At 65.5% G+C, this 17,187-nt stretch overlaps 1 protein-coding gene across 1 annotated transcript; it reads right to left on the reverse strand.

Moving 5' to 3' along the window:
• Positions 1-1,080: 1,080 nt before the first annotated feature.
• ITGA3 (integrin subunit alpha 3) lies at positions 1,081-17,103 on the reverse strand. Its single transcript, XM_026071843.1, has 26 exons — positions 16,991-17,103; positions 10,834-10,955; positions 10,490-10,572; positions 10,011-10,260; positions 9,684-9,767; positions 9,270-9,477; positions 8,728-8,921; positions 8,311-8,399; positions 8,028-8,164; positions 7,757-7,843; positions 7,582-7,649; positions 7,138-7,274; positions 6,646-6,792; positions 6,318-6,415; positions 5,948-6,113; positions 5,785-5,853; positions 5,608-5,687; positions 5,226-5,303; positions 4,831-4,933; positions 4,556-4,726; positions 4,268-4,381; positions 3,352-3,465; positions 2,932-3,030; positions 2,697-2,822; positions 1,699-1,854; positions 1,081-1,162 (listed from the first exon to the last, which is right to left on the reverse strand). The coding sequence occupies exons 1-25, from the start codon at positions 16,996-16,998 to the stop codon at positions 1,744-1,746; spliced, it is 2,943 nt and encodes a 980-aa protein (XP_025927628.1). The 5' UTR covers positions 16,999-17,103; the 3' UTR covers positions 1,081-1,162; positions 1,699-1,743.
• Between the last annotated feature and the right edge of the window lie 84 nt (positions 17,104-17,187).

Here is a 17,187-nt window from a genome sequence, read left to right on the forward strand (position 1 = left end):
GGGAGGCGAGAGGTTACAAATCCCGGAGCGGGGCTTTATTGGGCACCAGGGACAGGGCGCGCGCCCGGCCGGGGGGACACGCCRCCCCCGGGCCCTAGTACCGACCACGCTCCGGAGCTCCACACCGAAACGCACACGAGAGACACAGAATAACTTAACCCCCAGGGCAGCGTCGGCATCTGCGGGGCAGGACAGAGCCCTGGGGCAGGACAGGCTCCCCCAGCCCCAGAGTCGCTGCAGGGGCTAAGGCTGCACGGAGGGGTTTCCCCTCCTGGTGCTCTGCACCCCCCGTGCCAAGGCCGTGTCCGCGCTGGCCCCGACRCTGGACGGGGAGTAGGGAAAGGAATGTGCGGGATCAGGCTCCCGTGCTGCTTTGGGGAGGAGGAGGCAGGGGAGGAAGGCTCTGCCCTCCCACTGCACCCTGTCCCCGTGCAACACGCGGCCCCGGCGCGAGCCGAGCAGAGTCCCGCGGTCAGCGCGGAGGGAAGCGGGGGACACACAGGGGGTCATTCACGTCGCCCCCCAGAGGCGCCGGGGGGCTCGGGGAGACGCGGGGTGCACGAGCGTGTCCCGGCGTGCGAGGACGTGTCTTGGACACCCGGCAGGGAGGAGTGTCTGCGCGCGGCAGCCCCGCCGGCGCACGGAGGGCGCGAGGCTGCTGCCGCGGGGGGAAGGCACTAGTGAGACCAGCAGCGATCGTGTCGAGGAAGGCGGGGGGACGCGTCGGGCTCAGCCCCGCGCCGCAGCAGCCCTCCGGTCGGGAGCGCGAGGTGCGAGCGTGCGAGAGGCGGGCCGTGCACAAGAGGGCACGGGGAAGCGTACGGGAGGGCACACGAGCGAGCGCGGGGAYGCAGCCACCTCCCTGGGCAACGGGGAGGCGGATACGGGCAGGAAAAGATCCCCTTGTGCAAAGTAAAACCAGTCCTCGTGCTCCCCTCGCCCGACGGCTCGGCGGGGACGCGCGCGGCCCCCGGCCCCGCTGGCGGGGGTGAGGGCGGGGGGGTCAGTAGTACTTCTCTGGCTCCTGCCAGCTTGTTACCCAGTGTTTCTTGCGCCGGCGGGGCAGGAGGCCGCCAGGCTGGTAGCGCTGCTCCTGCCGGATCCTCACCGCGTGGTACTTGGGCATGATTCGGTAGTAGCGAGTCCGCTGGAAGAAGTCGCACTGCGGGGGGAGAAGGAAGGAGCAGGTTAACGCAGGGACGGGGGACAGAGGAGAGAAACCGGGAGGAGAAACCGGAGCCCAGAGACAGATCAGACAGGCGGAGAGTGAAAAGAGGATCCAGAGCCGGCGAAGGGGGACAGGACCCCTCGCCCGCCGCGCAGCGTGTGCCTTGGCTTCCTCTCTGCCGCGGGTGCTGTGCACCAGCCTGATGCTTCGCACGAGCCGTTCACCTTTGCAGCCAGCCCGTGGTGACGAACACCCCGAGGAGGCTGTCTCCTGCCTCTGTCCCAGCCGCTCCGGGACTCTCATGGGGCAGAGGCCAAGCAAGGCCCGTGGCCTCAAAGACGGAAAGGAAAAACTGTCCTGGAGCGGCTCGAGGGAGATGCACATGGAGACCTTGCACCCCTATGGGGGCCCTATAGGGCCCGGCAGGAAGGGATGGAGCAGTGAAGGGAGAGCGGAGGAGGCTGGAGAGAAGGAGGGTCCCGCTGCAGCCGGCCCAGCAGGACGCAGGGAATGAGGGTCCGGGGCATTACCAAGCGGGTGGAGTGGGTGCTCGGGGGCAACGGGGCTGCCCCCAGCTAGTAGTCGTCCGTCAGCCGCTCCGTTTCAGACGGCTGGATCTTCATCTCCGCCTTCTGGCCCTTGGCTTCGTACATGGCCCGCGTGTTGGCCCGCCGGAAGAAACCGCACTGCGAGGAAGGAGGCGACACGGGTCAGGGGACACGGACGAGGGGCCCGGAGTGGGAACGCTCTGGCCCAGAAGTGGCCACATCCAGGGAATGGCTGGGAGATGACAGAGAGGGGCGGCTGGGAGCCACCTGCCCAGGGTAGGGGCAGAGGAGCAGCGGGCCAAGAGCTGCACCCTGCTGAGGGCTCGTCCTTGGGGACACAGGGTGGGGGGCCCTGCAGATGCTGCGGAGGGACAGCACCTGGCTGGTCCCATGCAACCCCTCCTGGCCAGAGAGTGGGGGGGGTCCTCGGGGGGTCAGGGACCCCCACACCCTGCACCGCTGCAGGGAGGAGCTGGGAGCCAAAGAGAAGGGCAGGATGAGGCCCCTGCAGCTGTGAGAGACCTGATGCTGCAGGAGGTGGCAAGGGACAAGGAGGTGCCATCGTCCAGCCCTGCCTCGGCTGTTTCGACTCCCGCAATATTTTGCCATGTCTCCCTACTCCGGGAGGGGCAGGGCCTTCGATCTGCTCTTTCTGCTCTCCCTCCTTGGCCACACAGCGGCAGCAGGCTCGTTCCACCCCAGAGGTGGGTGCGTTTCTGCATCCTGTATATGGCCTCCTCCTGGGCCAGCTCCCACCCGGAGGGGCTGCCCGTGGCCATCCGGAGAGGCGGTTTCTCATGCCTCTGCCTGAGTTTCGCTGCCTGGAGCCGTCCGTGAGCATCCCACATCCAGGTGGAGAATCACCAGCCATCGGTGACATGAGCACGTCAGGTCTCACAGCAGCTCCTGCACCACTTGCCCGCAGGACAGGGGGATCCAGACACCTGCCAGGCTGGGAGCAGCGTCGACGAGGTGCTCACCTTCCACAGCAGGACGATGATCAGCCCTAGCAGCAGCAGCCCGGCCGCCACGGACACCAGCACCAACCACAGCGCAATCTCGGCTGGCTGCTCCTCYGTCAGCTCCGAGTCAACGTCCACAGAGAACTGGAAAGGCCAAGAAAAGGCTCACTGGGGGAAGGGGGCCTGGGCTGGGGGGAGCTCCCAGTAACCCCAGTCCCAGCCCGTTCCAGTCAGAGGCTCTGGTGTGACTCACCCGCACTGTGTGGTTCTTCATGTTGATGGTGGGGACGTGGGTCCGGAGGAACAGCGTTGCTGTGCCATCCACCTTCACCCGGTCAAAATCGCTGTACTCCTGGGGGCACACAGGTGATGGAGGGGTCTCGGGACTGCCAGGACCACTGGCACTTAGCTGGTGGCCCCAAGAGTCCCAGAGCAGAGGACACCCCATCTCCAGGCAGCCATGCCAACCTCACCCCTTCCAACCCCTGCTGCTGGGAACAGCGTGAGGGATGGATGATAGTCGCTGAGCTGAGACCTGGCAAACTCAGTGCCTTGTTTCAGCAGCGTCCCTAGCTCCCTAGGAGGAGCAGCCCAGCCCTGACCTCAGAGCTGACCCAGCTCTGCCAGCACCCACTGCCCCCCACAAAGCCGAACCGCAGGGCCCTGCACTGACCTCGATGAAGGTGCTGTTCCACACGCGGGCGCGGATGCTGAAGGTGGTGGGGTGCTGGGTGTCGTGGACGGGGCACTCGAACCAGATGCAGTGGGCTGTGCCCTTGGAGCAGCTCTGGGAGGAGGGAGGGGGCGCTCAGGGGGGTGCACAGCCCCAGAGTCTGCAGAGCACCTTGCCAGCGCAGTATGCCACGCACCAACACCGGACAGGGGAGCTGGTGCGTGCAAGTGAGCGTATCACTGCGCACACACGCGTGCAGCTATGCCTGTGCACGTGCCRTTGCGCAGCGGGCTGTAACTGTGCACGTATGTGGCTACAGCTGCATACGCTCCACATGCCTAACTATACGTGTGTGTAGCTGTGTGTGTGACCTTCAGAGATGCGTTTGTGCATGTGTGACTACAGCTGGGTGCATTGTGCATGTGTGTACACACACACAATTCGGTGTCACTGCATGTACAAGCGTGCAGCTGTGTTGCATACACACGTAACGAGCTGTGCTGTGTGTACACGAGTCACTATGCGCATGCTGCTGCATAAACRTGTAGCTCTGTGTGTGCAGGTACGTCGCTGCATGGGAGGATGTATGTAACCCCATGCGTGACTGCATACACACACTTGTAGCTGCCTGTAGCGGCAGACTGTGCTCACAGGTAGCTGCGTGTGTTGCTGTGTGTCGCTCTGCACATTGCTGTGCGCATGTCACTGCCTGTGAGCACCCTGCAAGAGACAACTGCCGCCCAGTGGCTGCAGCCAGAAGCGTGCGCTGCGTCCCCAGCCCGCAACCGTGTCCAGAGGCACCTGCATCMCGTCCCCGTCCCAGCAGCGCTGGTGGAGGGCATGTAGGTACCAGACCCCCAGCCCCTCCGTCCCCCAAAGCCGGAGGCCCCCAGGACCATCCCCAGGCCCCACTCACCAGCACCACCTCCGACTTKGCCTTCTTGGCGGTGGCCAGGGTGATGGGGGGCTCTGCCAGCTGCAATCCCTCCAGCTCACGTCTCTGCCGGGATGGGACCTTGTCCTCCAGGAGCTGGAAAGGAATGAACCCTGTTAGAGCCCGGGCAACCCTGATCAAACAAGGGTGAACAGGGCTGGAAACACTGAAGCAGGGGCACAGGCATGTCCTGCCATTCTGCAGGTCGTGCTCACCCTGGAGAGGGCAGAGCCTGGACACCTGCAAAGCACCAGTGATGAGGACACTCACAGTGAGGTTGAGGGGGTTAATGACTCCCCCGGGGGGYTGGCAGGTCTCGTTGTTGTTGATGAGGATCTCCGTGGGGTACAGGAGCCATTTGCCATTGGGGATCTCGTAGGGCCACTCAAAACCGAGCAGGATGGTGCCCAGGGTACCCAGCGACTCTCCCTTGGTGGTCACCTGCAAAGCAAAGCCTGGTGGCACCGGGGAAGGAGCTGCCCCTGTCCCAACCCCACCACTCCGACGCCGCCAGGACYGGCTGCCCCGCTGCGCACTGGCCTCACCTGGAAGTCGAAGGTGAGGGYGCTGCCCACGTCCTGCTCTCTCTGCATGGCCGACTCACCCACCACCGTCCCGCTGAAGTGCGACTGGACGTGGGAGGAGGCTCTGGGGACAGGACAAGGGGGACATGCATGGTGAAGGGGGCGGAGAAGGGAGGGAGCATCTCTGGGGTTGGAGACCAGGGCATGGCTGGTCTCCATGGCGTCTACATGCCTGATTTGCGGATGCACCAGGCTGTGCTCACTCCAGGCACAGCCAAATTCGGGCACAACCAAAGCACTGGGTTTCTGTGGGCACCCACCCTCCACCAGGGGAAAGAGCAGGGTGCACTGCCTGGGCTGCTGGGSTGGACGCAGAGGGCACAGAGGGACACGGGTCACAGCCCTGCCACACTCACATGGTCAGCGACGACTGGATGCTATAATCCACCAGCAGCTTGGCCAGCACGGGCTGCAGGTCCTCCTGGGTGCTTTGCCTGCAAGACACCACCCCAGGGTCAGCGTCTCCCTCCGCTGAACAGCATGGGGAGCCCCCCATCTTCCCAGCAAGAGCCTTGGGGGTGCCTTGTCTTGCCAGCTCCAGGAGCCCTGCTGGGTTTAGCAGCTCCTCAACTGTTTTCCAATTCTCTCGTGGAGCAGCTGAGGGCTCTTGCTACACAGCTGTGCTCTGCCCCAAAGGCAGTCGCATTTCCACTCACTGAACGAGGAGCCAACATCCTTCCAGGCACCTTTTCCCCAGCCTCTGCTTCCAGCCACCCTTGCCCACCCAGGGACACTCACGTGGATAGGTCCAGCCACACCAAGACCTCTCGTGTGTCCAATGTGATCCCAATGGCCTCAAARGTGATGATCAGCTCTGCCTGCAACACAGACGGACTTTGGAGCAGCATGGCCAGACCCCTGCCTGCCTACAGAGTCCCCAGGCAGGGCTCAGGTGGGCCTGAGGAGAGCACTCACCCTCTGGTTCCTCTTGAAGGGGTTGCCCAGCTCACACAGCACTGTCTCCGCAAAGGTACAGGCCCCACTCTGGGGAKGGGAAGAGTGTGAGGAACATCCTGGCAGTGCCAAGCCCGGGCCTTTGCCCCTTTTCCAGTTGGAGAAYGGGGAGGACGTCCCTTACCGGGCGGACAGAGGAGGGCAGTAGGGTTGCAGGCACTGTGATGTTGAGCAGGGCCTCGTGGGCATCTTCGCCGTTGAAGGCCGTGGTGGGCGTGTTGGTGATGTTCACGCTCAGGTACAGCTTCCGCATGTCCCGGCTGTACTGCAGCACCTGGGTCCCGTTCAGCCTGCGCCGAGCAGAGACCGCCCCCGCTCAGCACAGGGGTGCCCACATGGTGCCACCCACCACAGCATGAATCCACCCCAGTGAGACGGAGACGCTGGCACACGCCAGGATGGGGATGCTGTGGCYGAGGGGTGACCTAGGCTGGGCAGGGGATGGCACAGCGGACAGGAGAGGTGGACAGAGACCCGGGGCTGCCCGTTCTCACCTGGGCAGGGGCTGGTTCTGGTCAGTGACGAAGCTGCTCTGGAGCTGGAGGTTGCTGTAGCACTTGTTGTCCATGCCACACTCCTTCTGGAACTCAATCTGAGGGACAAGGACGTCCCCGTGTCAGCACCCATCCCTTCTCCGATCCCCAAAGCACAGAGCYGGGCCCAGAGGGGCACTCACAGCCCAGCCCTTGGGGCTGCGCCTGCTCCCGTTTACACATGGGGACACTGAGGCATGGGCAGAACCTGGAGGGCCCCCCATGCCCCCAGGATGCCTGCGCAGAGTCCATGCCCCCACCCGGCCTGTTCGCCYGCTCCCCGTGGCACCTTAGTCTCGTTCTCATGGGACTGGTCCTCGTTGAGGACGGGGAAGGCGTTGAGGGAGTGGAGGCCCAGCTGGAAGGTCCTGGGCCTCTCCAGCAGCGAGTAGTTCATGGAGAGCATGATGGGGTGTAGCTTGTCCCGGATGTTCTCCTGTGGGATGGAGGAAATCACAGTAAAGCACTGACTCTCTCCCTGTCCCTTCTCCAGCTCCAGCCACAGCAAAGCAGCCTCTGGCCACATCTAGAGGCATCAGTTCCTGCTCCACACCCCTGTCTACAAGACCCATCAAACTCACTGCAGCTGTAGCCTGAATTCAGATCTCTTTTCCTGCTGGAAAATGYCCTGATCCCTCTGCTCCCAGAAGCCTCTGCACCTCACCATCCCCCCTTCTGTCTTCCAGGATCTGGTTCCCCGATCCAGTGTCACGAGCAGAACAACTCGTAGCGCACACACGCACACATCCAGACGCACATGCATGCACTCACACCCACTCACCACCAGCAGGAGCTCCTTGGTTTCGCAGCGGGTGTCAGGCATACGGAAGATGCCGCGGTAGGTGGCAGAGTGCGTCTCCAAAAACTTCACCCTGGGGGGGTGCCGGTCCTTGTCAGCCTCTAACGTGTACTCCAGGTCTGCGGGGGGGAAAGCAGTGCCGTGGGGGTCACACAGCTGCGTGTCCCCCTGCACACACGTACACGTGAACACAGTCACCCGTGTGCACGCATATCCCCTACACGCATGTGCATGTACACATCCCACACCCACGGCTCATATCCTCCCCCATAGATGGGTGCACATGCACCCCCTGCATGCAAGCGTGTCCCCCGACGCACCCCTTCTGCACGCACCCTTGCACAAGCGCCTGCGTACGTCCCCCCCCCCACACTCAGACCCATTCCCGTGCGCACACGCATAACGTGCCCCCCCCCGTGCACTCACTGATCCTCTCCTTGTACTTGGGGTCGCCAGCGCTCTGGTTATAGGAGAAGCAGACGGTCACCTTGATACTGTGGGGGGAAACGGGGCTGTGAGCAGAGCCGCCTGCAGCACCCCGCAGCCCACGCGTCCGCGGCGCGGCGCCGTGAGTGGGACCGACCATGCCGGGGGGCCTTACCAGGAGTCGGGGGTGCACCAGGCAGGGTCCACCTTGCTGGGGTTCACCGCCAAGGTCTTGTTCAGGATGTTGATCACAGGACGAGCTCTGGGCAGCMAGACAGGGCTCAGCTGAGCCTCCTAAAGTGGGACCAGGCTCCCCCTCGGCACACGCGTGCCCACCTCGCGGGGGGAGCGGGGTGCTTGAAAAGGCAGGGACAGTCCCCAGGGCAGGGAGGTGGCAGTGCCAGGACAGAGGGCTGAAGGACGTCCGCCGATCCCTGCTCCCTTACCTGAGCAGGGCAATCCTGTCCGCCAAGCTGCCCACCAGGAGGTCGGGGTAGGAGTTGCTGTCCACATCCAGCCCCCCACTAAGCGAGTACCCGAAGGTTCGCATGCTGGCAGGGCCCAGATCTGAGCCGCTGATCACCTGGGGGGCACGGTAGAATGGGGGGGTCACCCACTGCTCAGCAGCACCACATCAGCCCCGCGGATCTGGAGATCCCCCTGCATCCCACCCCTGGACTGGAGGATGCTCAGAGGCAGTCCAGTCCCCCCATCCCATGGGGCCATTACCTGCCGGGGTTTGTCCAGCAGTCCTTCTGCACTGCTGTGGTAGATGTAGACCTTGCCGGGCCCCTCAAAAGGAGCCCCCACAGCGATATCTGTGGGGAGAAGAGAAAGGTCAGTCCCATGGGGATGGGGTAGGGGCTGCCCCGCAGCACCTCTGGTGCTTCCTCAGCRCCTCCTCAATCCCCCCACCCCATTCTCACCCACGCCTTCTCTTCCTTGAACACCCCCACCCCTTCCTGTCCACCCCAGGCCTTCCCCAGAGACCTCCATCTCCCCAAAGCTCATTATACCCCCCAAGTGGGATCCCCCTCATACCCCAAAGATCCCCCCTGCACCCCCAGAGGCAGCCCCGCTGCACCCCAACCCCACCATGCCACACACCCTGGGGTCCCCCTGCAACGGGGTCCCCCAGCCCCTCACCCTGGAAGCCGTCCTGGTTGATGTCCCCGATGCTGGCCACAGCGAAGCCAAAGGCGGAGTAGCTGGGGCCGGTGAGCACCAGGCTGGGCTCGGGCCGGAAGCCCCCCACCTCGTTCATGTACACGTACACGGCGCCCCCCACCTCCTGCTTCCGCTTGAAGTAGTAGGGGGCTCCCACCACCAGGTCCTGCCACCTGCAGGGCCGAGGGGCAGGTCAGGGCTGGGGGGCTACGACGCAGGCCAGCGGCGTGGGCAGACCCCTCTTCGTAACACCCCACCCTGACAAACCCAGGTGTCCCCCAGGGAAAGGGGGGAGACCTCCCCAGAAGAGGTGGGGACCCCCGAAAGCTGCAGGAAGACATACTCCCCCTAAAGAGCAGTGAGACCCCYGAAGTGAGCCAAAAGCCCCCACAAAGAGGATGGAGACTCCCATCAATACCCACCCCAGGCTGCGACCCACAGAGACCCCTCTGAGCTAAGGGATGCCCCAGGAGAGACCGCCATCCCCCAGAGCTGGGGGGGCCCAGCCCTGCCAAACTCACTCGTCGTTGTTGAGGTCCGCCAGGGCCACGGCGCTGCCGAAGTAGGAGCCGACCTGGTGGCCGGGGAGCAGCAGGCTCTTCTCCAGGGTGTGCTGGGGGCTGCGGCTCAGCAGGTACACGGCGCCCTTGTGCTGGTACCGCGGAGCGCCCGACACCACTGTCACCGCGTTCTGCTGCAGCACAGCGCTGCCCATCTCCACCGTGTACCCTGCGGCCAAATCCCGCGGGTGAGCCGGGGGCCAGCGACGGGACCCCCGCCGGGGCACGGCCGCCCCAGGGAATCCCCCGACATCCCCAAACCCCATGCCCTTCTCCAAGTTCTCCCTAACCCCTCATCCCCCAAACCTCCTCCAGACCCAAATCCCTCCAGAGCCGCCAAGGAACTGGGGGGAAGCCCAGTGCCCTGCTCCCCACCTATGTAGATGTTGCCGTTCTTTTCGTTGGGGTAGGAGAAGTCGTGCAGGTCCCACATCTCCCGCTGCAGCATGTAGTCGGTACCTGCAAGAGCAGAGCAGGTATCAGCCCCTCGCCACCAGCCTGCTGCCCCCCGCTGCCCGGAGTGGTCCCGCGTGCGAGCGCACACGCAGGCGTACGCGCTCGGAGGCATGCAGACACGCTCGCCCACCGCAGCGGCACACATGCATGGGCACGCAGACGAGCACACACGCGCACAGAGGCACACGCACGTGCACACGGGCTGTTTGCCCCGTCCCTGCCCAGGCAGGGGCCATGCCCGCACACCTTGCCAGTTGTAGGCGCCGGGCGCCCCGAAGTAGATGGTGTTGGTGGTGAAGCCAGCGCTGGTGCCCATCTGGCACATGCCCGTCTCCTCGGCGTCCGTGTTGGAGTTGCACATCTCGTTGTGGTAGGTCTGCCACTCATCGCTGATGTTGAGGCGCAGGTCGTTGCCCCGCACGTAGCACTTGCCCACCATGCGCCGCTGGTCCTCGCTGCCCGACCACAGCACCTTCGTGTAGCGGTGAGCGCAGGCCTGCCGGCACAGCCCGGCCTCAGCGCCCAGGGCACCCGCAAGCTGGGGGGCTATAGCCCCCTCCGTCCCAGTGCCACCACTGCAGGGCTGGGTCTCTCTGCCCACACGTCACCCCACAGCTTCCCACAGGTCCCTGGCCAAGGGGACAGGGGAAGAGAGAGGTGACACGCAGCCGCCGGCACAGCTGCGAGGGCCGACACAGGGTGCGCGAAGGTCCGCGCACACTCACCAGCACCCTCCCAGCTGGCTGCCGCTGGCTGACCACCGTCACTCCCAGCCACATGTCCTCGATGATGTACTTGTCCGGCTCACCTAAGCCAGAGGAGACACGGCGTGAGAGTCGGGAACGTGGCACAACGAGACCTCCGGACCCAGGGGACGCGGGCAGGCAAAAACATGGAGAAACCCCCCTTCCACCCAGGGGCCAGATGGGGCTTTTCCCAGGGCAGCTCTTGCCCTCTCTGTGGTGGGCATCGACAGAGGAACGGGGGCCTGGCTGGAGGACGGGAGCGAGGGAGCGTTGGGATGGGGGGTACCAGGGGTGCCGCGGGGTGCTTGGGGGCACTCACGTACTCTTCAACTCAATATCGAGCCTCTGGCAGTCGCTTTTGGAGGCGGTGAGGGGGCAGGAGTAGACGGCGCCCGTCCGCGTGCCGTTCTCCGGGTCCACATCTTGGGGCGCCCCGACCAGCAGCCTGGGGGGAGCAGAGGGAAGAGGGGCACGTGACGGGAGGCAGCGATCGGCACGCGCCTCCCTGGCCTTCGCCTGCCCCAAAGCCCTCCACCTCGCTCGGCGGTGCAGAAACCAGGCAGACTACCGTGGGGGAGAGCCAGGCTGGCGGTTCCTCGGAGGGAACGGGAGCGGGACGGGGCCCCCCCGCTAGCACGAGCATCCCACATGCTCCCGCGGCCCGGGATCTCCCGCCCTCCGCAGTGCAGGCGCGGGAAGGCTGAGCGCGAGCTGGCATCCCTCCACGTCCCAGCCGAGAAGAACCCGAGCCAAGTCCCACGCCGTGCTGGGAAACGGGCCCTCTCCGGGGAGCTGAATCAGCCACGAGACAACACTTCCCGGAGCGCGCCGTGCCAGCCCTCCCCGAGCCTCCGACCCCCTCGCTGTGGCAGGGAGACGGGGCCGCCCTGGCTCCATCTCCACGGCTCCCTCCACCCCCGGGTCTGAAACAGTAGCAGGAACCGGGGTTGCCTGGGGACCCCGTACCGACGTGAGCGCGGACACGTGCAGGGCTCATTACACCGCTGGCAGCGACCAGCCTCTCTCCTTCTCCCTTGGCAGCGGCGCGCGCGGCCGGGTGCCCGAGCACGTGTGCGCTGGAAGGTGGGGAGCTGCCTCAAAGGGCTACGGCAGCCGGGGCAAGGCTCCCCCTCCGGGTAGCAGGACGGATTGACGGACGCGCTCTGCGCCGGCTCCATTCCCAGCCTGAGCTCACTGCAAAGCCACTCAATCCCAGTGCACRCGGGGGTGTGGGAACGGCAGGCTTGGATGGCGCCTGCGAACCGTGCCTTGCACGCATGGCGTTCCCAGCTCAGGCAGGGCCGGGCAACGCGGGGCTYGGGCTGCAGGACGCCGGGCAAGGCAGGGGAACGGAAACGCAGAGCGATTCGGCACGACTCGGTCATCGTCAGCGCCGGGAAGAGGACGCCAGGGCCCCACGCGTGTGTAAACAGCCAGAGCCTTTCCCAGCCAACCTTTGAGCCGCTGGCGGGGCCCAGGCCTCGGCGCGGCACAGCTGCGCCGTGTCCGCGGCCGGCCGACAGGCTCGCTGCCTCTCGCGGCTGTGCCAGCGCGCGGCTCGCCGAGGAATGCTGCGATAAACACAGGCAGCCGGATGCAACGCCAGCGAGGGGAGGGAGAGACCCCGAGGTCGGGGGCTGGGCAGGGAGAGGATCTTTGGGAAGGAAGGTGCGGCAGAGCGGAGCACGGATTAGCTGCCGGAGGCGCACGGATGTGCACGCACGCACACGTGCTTTCCCCTTTCCTGCAGGAATCCGGGCTTGTCTCATCCCGTCCGCCTGGCAAGGCGGCGCAGGGGGTCCCGCGGAGGCCGGGGTGTGCGGGGGGGCTTCCTGGGGTGACTCAGGTCCCCGCTGAGTCACAGCGGAGCCATGCAGGGGGGAGCGAGTCAGCGGCCCTGGAGGGGCACGGGTGCCCGGGAGGGAGCGCGGCTCCACGGGAACGCCGTAAGGCCCACGGCCTGGCTCCACAGGCACTGACACCCCCAGGTGCTTTAACACGATGCTGAAGAAGGAGCAAAAGGGACCCCAGCACCCGCCTAAAGCAATTCCCGCCGGCCGATCGCAGGGGCGACGTGCAAGCAGGGATCAGCGCYGCTGCCGGCCCCCCCTCTGCCCCGAGGGGTTTGCAGCCCCCACCTGCACCTGCGCAGGGAAAGAGGCTCTGGCAGCGCCCCAGCCCTCGGGCGGCGGCAGGACAGGGCGCCCGCAGCCCTGCCACGGGGCTCGGGGACGGCAGCAGGACACGGCGTGCCTCCGGGGGCTCCGGAAAGGCCGACCTTTCCGCCGGGAAGTCCTTCAGGGCCCTGAAGACAATGGTGAGGAGGAGGCACGGCAGCGCCGTGCCAGCACAGGAAAAGCTTTCCCAAACACGCGGAGAGCGGAAGCGGGCTGCCAGGTGGAGCCACAGTGCCCAGGTAGTTGCCACAGCCCCRAACACCAGCAGATCTGATCAGAGAGCACTCAAGTAGTGAGCAGGCCCGTTCTCAGCGCAGTCCGTCTTCCCACCGCTTCTCCGTCCCAAAGCACCAGCTCACACAGAGGACAGAGGCAAGGTCAGCTTGCTGTCCCCATCCTCCCCCGGGGGGGGGAAATACGAGCCCAGCGTCCGCGCTGACTTCCCCACGGTGCCACGGGAAAGGGCACGATGGGGAGACAGCAGACCGCTTTGGGAGAGGAGGCCGCGCTCGGGCAGGGCTGAACAATGCGAGGCCGGGAGCGCGGGCACGTCCCGGCAGCGCCGGCGCTTGCTGGGGCGGGTGACTCAAAGCACAGGCGCAGGAGGAATGCAGGGCCCCAGGCAGCCCCCGCCCCGGCACGCCGGGGCCCCGCGCGCCCAGCTGGCACCGGGCACCGCCAGCGGCTTCACTCCGGCTGAGTCAGCGAGATGCTGGAGCGGGGCGGACAGAGTCATCCGGCTTCAAAAGAGCCCCCAGCGGAGCGCGAGGAGATGCTGGGTGAGACGGCCTGGGGCTCAGCTCCCCCCTTGTCACAGCTGAGCCGCGGAGGGATGGGGATGCCAGAGGTGCCCGCTGCTCCCAGGAAAAGGGGGACCTGCTGAGCCTGAAGGCCGATGCGCACACAGAGAGGGGAGGCTGTTCTCTCCCGAGTTTTTTCCAGTCTGGGATGCTCTACACAAAAGGAATGTGCCTCCCTAATTCCTCCCCCAACACACCACCTTTGGGGAGAGGAGCGATGTGGGGGGGACAACAAGGCACTATTGTCCCCTCTTACCTCAAGGGGAAGTGACTCAGTGCAGCTGCCCTGTGACTCAGGGCTGCAGAGAGAACCCAGGAGTCCGGGAGGCTCCTGCTCTGCCCTCGGGCAGTGCTGCCCCGAGACCCGCGTGCCCAGGGCCGTTCAGCCCGGGATCCTGCCTCTGGAGCCCCACCATAGCCGAGGAGATCTGCGGGGATGCGCCAGGTGGGATGAGATAACGCAGGACCCCCTCCTGCTGGGCTCCCCCCTTGCAACACGCCTCGGGCAGCGCCTGGCAGGGACAACGCGTCCCAGACACCAGAGAAACTCAGCTGCGACCAGGGGACACTCGAATGGCCCCAGTGGGAGCCCTCAGGTGCCACCACGCTGTGCTTGAGGCTCCCTGGGGCACAGAGAGCCCCTCCAGGGCATCGCGCAGCCCCCTGCACCTTGCGGGGCCGGGACGCCCACTGCCAGGACGTACCCCCTGGGCTTGGCGGGTGGTCCTGGCTCGGCTGGATCCCAGCTCCAAGCGGAGCCGTTCCCACCCATCACGGCCATGGTCACTCCTCCACGGCCAAGCTCAGCAGGTCCTCCAGGAGGGGGGCAGGGAGCCAACCCAAACCGGGGCGGCTCGAATGTCTCGCTGCCTCTGGCCAAGACTTCCCGGCAAGCCAGCCCACCCGCAGGCTCGGGGCTCTGGATGGAGCAGGGGTGCTGGGGGGACACGTTTAACAGATTTGGGGGGCCCTTGGGATGCTGGAGGCTCCAGGGCAGGAGGGAACGTGCACATCTGTCCCCTCTATCCACGCATGGCCCAACCTGCCCCACAAGAGAGCCCAGCTACCTTGGAGACCTGGCATGGGAGAAAAGTCAAGAGCTGGGACGCCTGGGCTCCCATCTCAGGGAGGGCAGAACCAGTTGTGGCGTCGGTCCCAGGCCAGTGGTCCTGGTGGGGGCACCAGTCCCGTACCCAGGACTCCAGGGCCGTGGGAGGAGGAGCCAAGGCTCAGCCAAGGCCTTGTGCTCCAAGAGCAGCATCCTTTCCAGACGATGGAGCAACTCCAGGATGGTCAAACAGCAGCAGGAGGGGGAGGAAGGGAAGGGAGGGAGGCAAGAATGCAAAAGGCCGTGCCCTGTCCTAATCCGCCCTGGTAAAACGGGAGGGAGGATGGAGCTGCAGGGCCTCCCTGCAGGCACGGGCCAAGGCTAGGAGAGGGGGAGAGATGACTCCCGCCTGGCCTCAGCATCACGGCGCTAACCAGCCCCGAAATGCAGCAGCCAGCCCAAACCGGAGAGCGAAGCGGGATCCAGCCCAGGCTACAGCAAGAGGAGCTGAGACGGCGGGAGCAATTGCAAACCCGATGCGATCCGGTACCACGGGCTCGTAACGGCTCAGCCCCTTTGCTCCCCCAAAGGGYGCTGCACGAAAACGTGTAGGGGTTTGATGTGCCCCGCAAGCTGCACGCTCCCAAAAAGCGGTATATGGACCCCCAGCCCTGCTCCTGACAGCAGCCCCCACCTGCCTCCCCCAGGGCTGCTTCCCTCTCCCCTTGCGGATGCCGCAGGCATGAGCTGGGCAGGAAAGAGCTCCACCGCAGCTCACAGGGCGTCTGTCAAACCCCTTCCCCAAACATCCCCCCAAGGGTGGCCAGGAGGGGCCAGAGCCCCGGTGGGTCCTCGGAGGTGCCCGGCCGAGCGCGCAGCCCCAGGAGGGCCGGCCCCGGCGAGGGAGGATGATGAAGGCCGCGGGTCAGGCCACCTGGCCGGGGCTCCGGCAAGGCAGCTGCAGCTGCTGCTCTGCAGCCCGCCGGAGCAAGCGAAGCAGCTCATCCATCTCCGGACACTCGCCGGGTGACAAACGCAAAGAGGCGCAAGGGGAAGAGCACGCAGGCACGTGCGAGAGGGATCAGGCTCCAGCTTCCGCACGGCGTCCTCTCCCTCCCCAGGACAGCTGGACACTGAGAAACCCGGAGCGGGGGGAAGTTGACAGCAAGTCCAATCCCTGTTCCCTGTTYGCAGGCAGAATCGGGGCTGGGGGGGGTCGCAGGGACCCTCCCCAGGGCTTCGCACCCAAACATCACCCTGCGATGGCTGCTGGAGCTAGCGCAGGGTGCAGACCTCAGCTCTGCAACCAGGCCGCACGTGGCGCCGGGGTAGAGCCCCCATCGAGCCCTCCTCGCCTCCAAAGGCAAACGCACCGAGGGGTGTCCCCGGCACAGCCCACAGCTCGCCCGAGGCTCGCTGCTCGGGGCCAGCCCGTAGCCATCCACCGCCTCCCTGACTCCTGCACGTTCGCCTCCGGTGCGGTTACACCGGGGCCGAAACATTTGCGATGCGGGGGGGGGCCCTTCTACAATCGATCCTCTAAGACAGCCCCCAGGAGCCCTGAGCACACAAATCTGCTGATGCACACGCCGGAAAGGAAGTGGGTGAGGGAGAGAAATGCCTCTTCGAAGCATCCTTGGGCCCAGACCAACAGCGAGAGACGGATCAATCCGTGGGCGCCGTCACCGCTGCCGAGCAGCCGTTCCCTGCTTGCCAAGGAGACGCAGCCTTGAAGCACCCCGGCAGTTTTCGACAGGCCCTGGCCAAGGAGGGGGGAGTTCGGCCACGCCAGTTCTGGCAATCAGCAGAAAAACATGCAAGCGCGTTTCCTGAATTAGCAGAAGTCCCCGAAGGGAGATGGGGGGGGAGGGCAAGCAGGGAATTAACCCATCTCTGCTACCAGCTGTGCTCTCCCCATTCCCAACCAGGCAGCTGGGAGCTGCTGCCTCCGGATTGCCATTTCTCAGGTCCTCGGAAGCCGTAAAGGCCCCCAAGTGCCAGGGCAGAACCTCTCGTCCCCCACAGACGAGAAAGACACAAGAGAGAAACCGAGGCACCGAGCAGGCTGTGGAGGTGGATGCTGCCTCCTGCCCAAGGCCCTGGTGCTCCCTTCCCCTCCCGGACTGTGCACACTGGACCCGCAGCCTCCCCGGCCTCGGTTTCCCCATGTTGTTCAGAAATCCCCAAGCCTGGCACGAGTCGGGTTTCCCCCAGCACCTCACTGCCATGCTGAGCCTCGCGCGGCATCGTCAGGTCCCGCCAACCCAACCCCTCGCTGGAGCTGCTCAGCCGCTTCCCTCCGAAGCTGCTCGGCCGGAGCCTCTAGGAACAGGAGCCAGCGCACGCAGGCGAAGGAGCTCGCGTCAGAGTTTCTTGCAATCTTTCGGCAAGTCAGATAACGCCTGCCACATCCACTTAGCCTTCACCTGGCCAGGGGAGGAGCAAGCAAACAAACCTTTGCATGGACACGGCTCCGGGACATGAGACGCTCGAGTTGCCTCCCCGAGCGCGGGGGACTCCAGCGTCACGCTGGCCCCGGGCCAGCCCTCCAGCGGGCGGCGAGCGGAGGGTCGGGAAGTAGCTGGCTTAGCCCTGCTGGGAGGTCGGAAACGCCAGTTGTGCGCAAGGGGATCTCCACCAGCTCTGGAGATC

This window comes from Apteryx rowi, unplaced genomic scaffold (genome assembly GCF_003343035.1).
Source record: "Apteryx rowi isolate R43461 unplaced genomic scaffold, aptRow1 scaffold_331, whole genome shotgun sequence".
NCBI classification, from domain to species: Eukaryota; Metazoa; Chordata; class Aves; order Apterygiformes; family Apterygidae; genus Apteryx; species Apteryx rowi.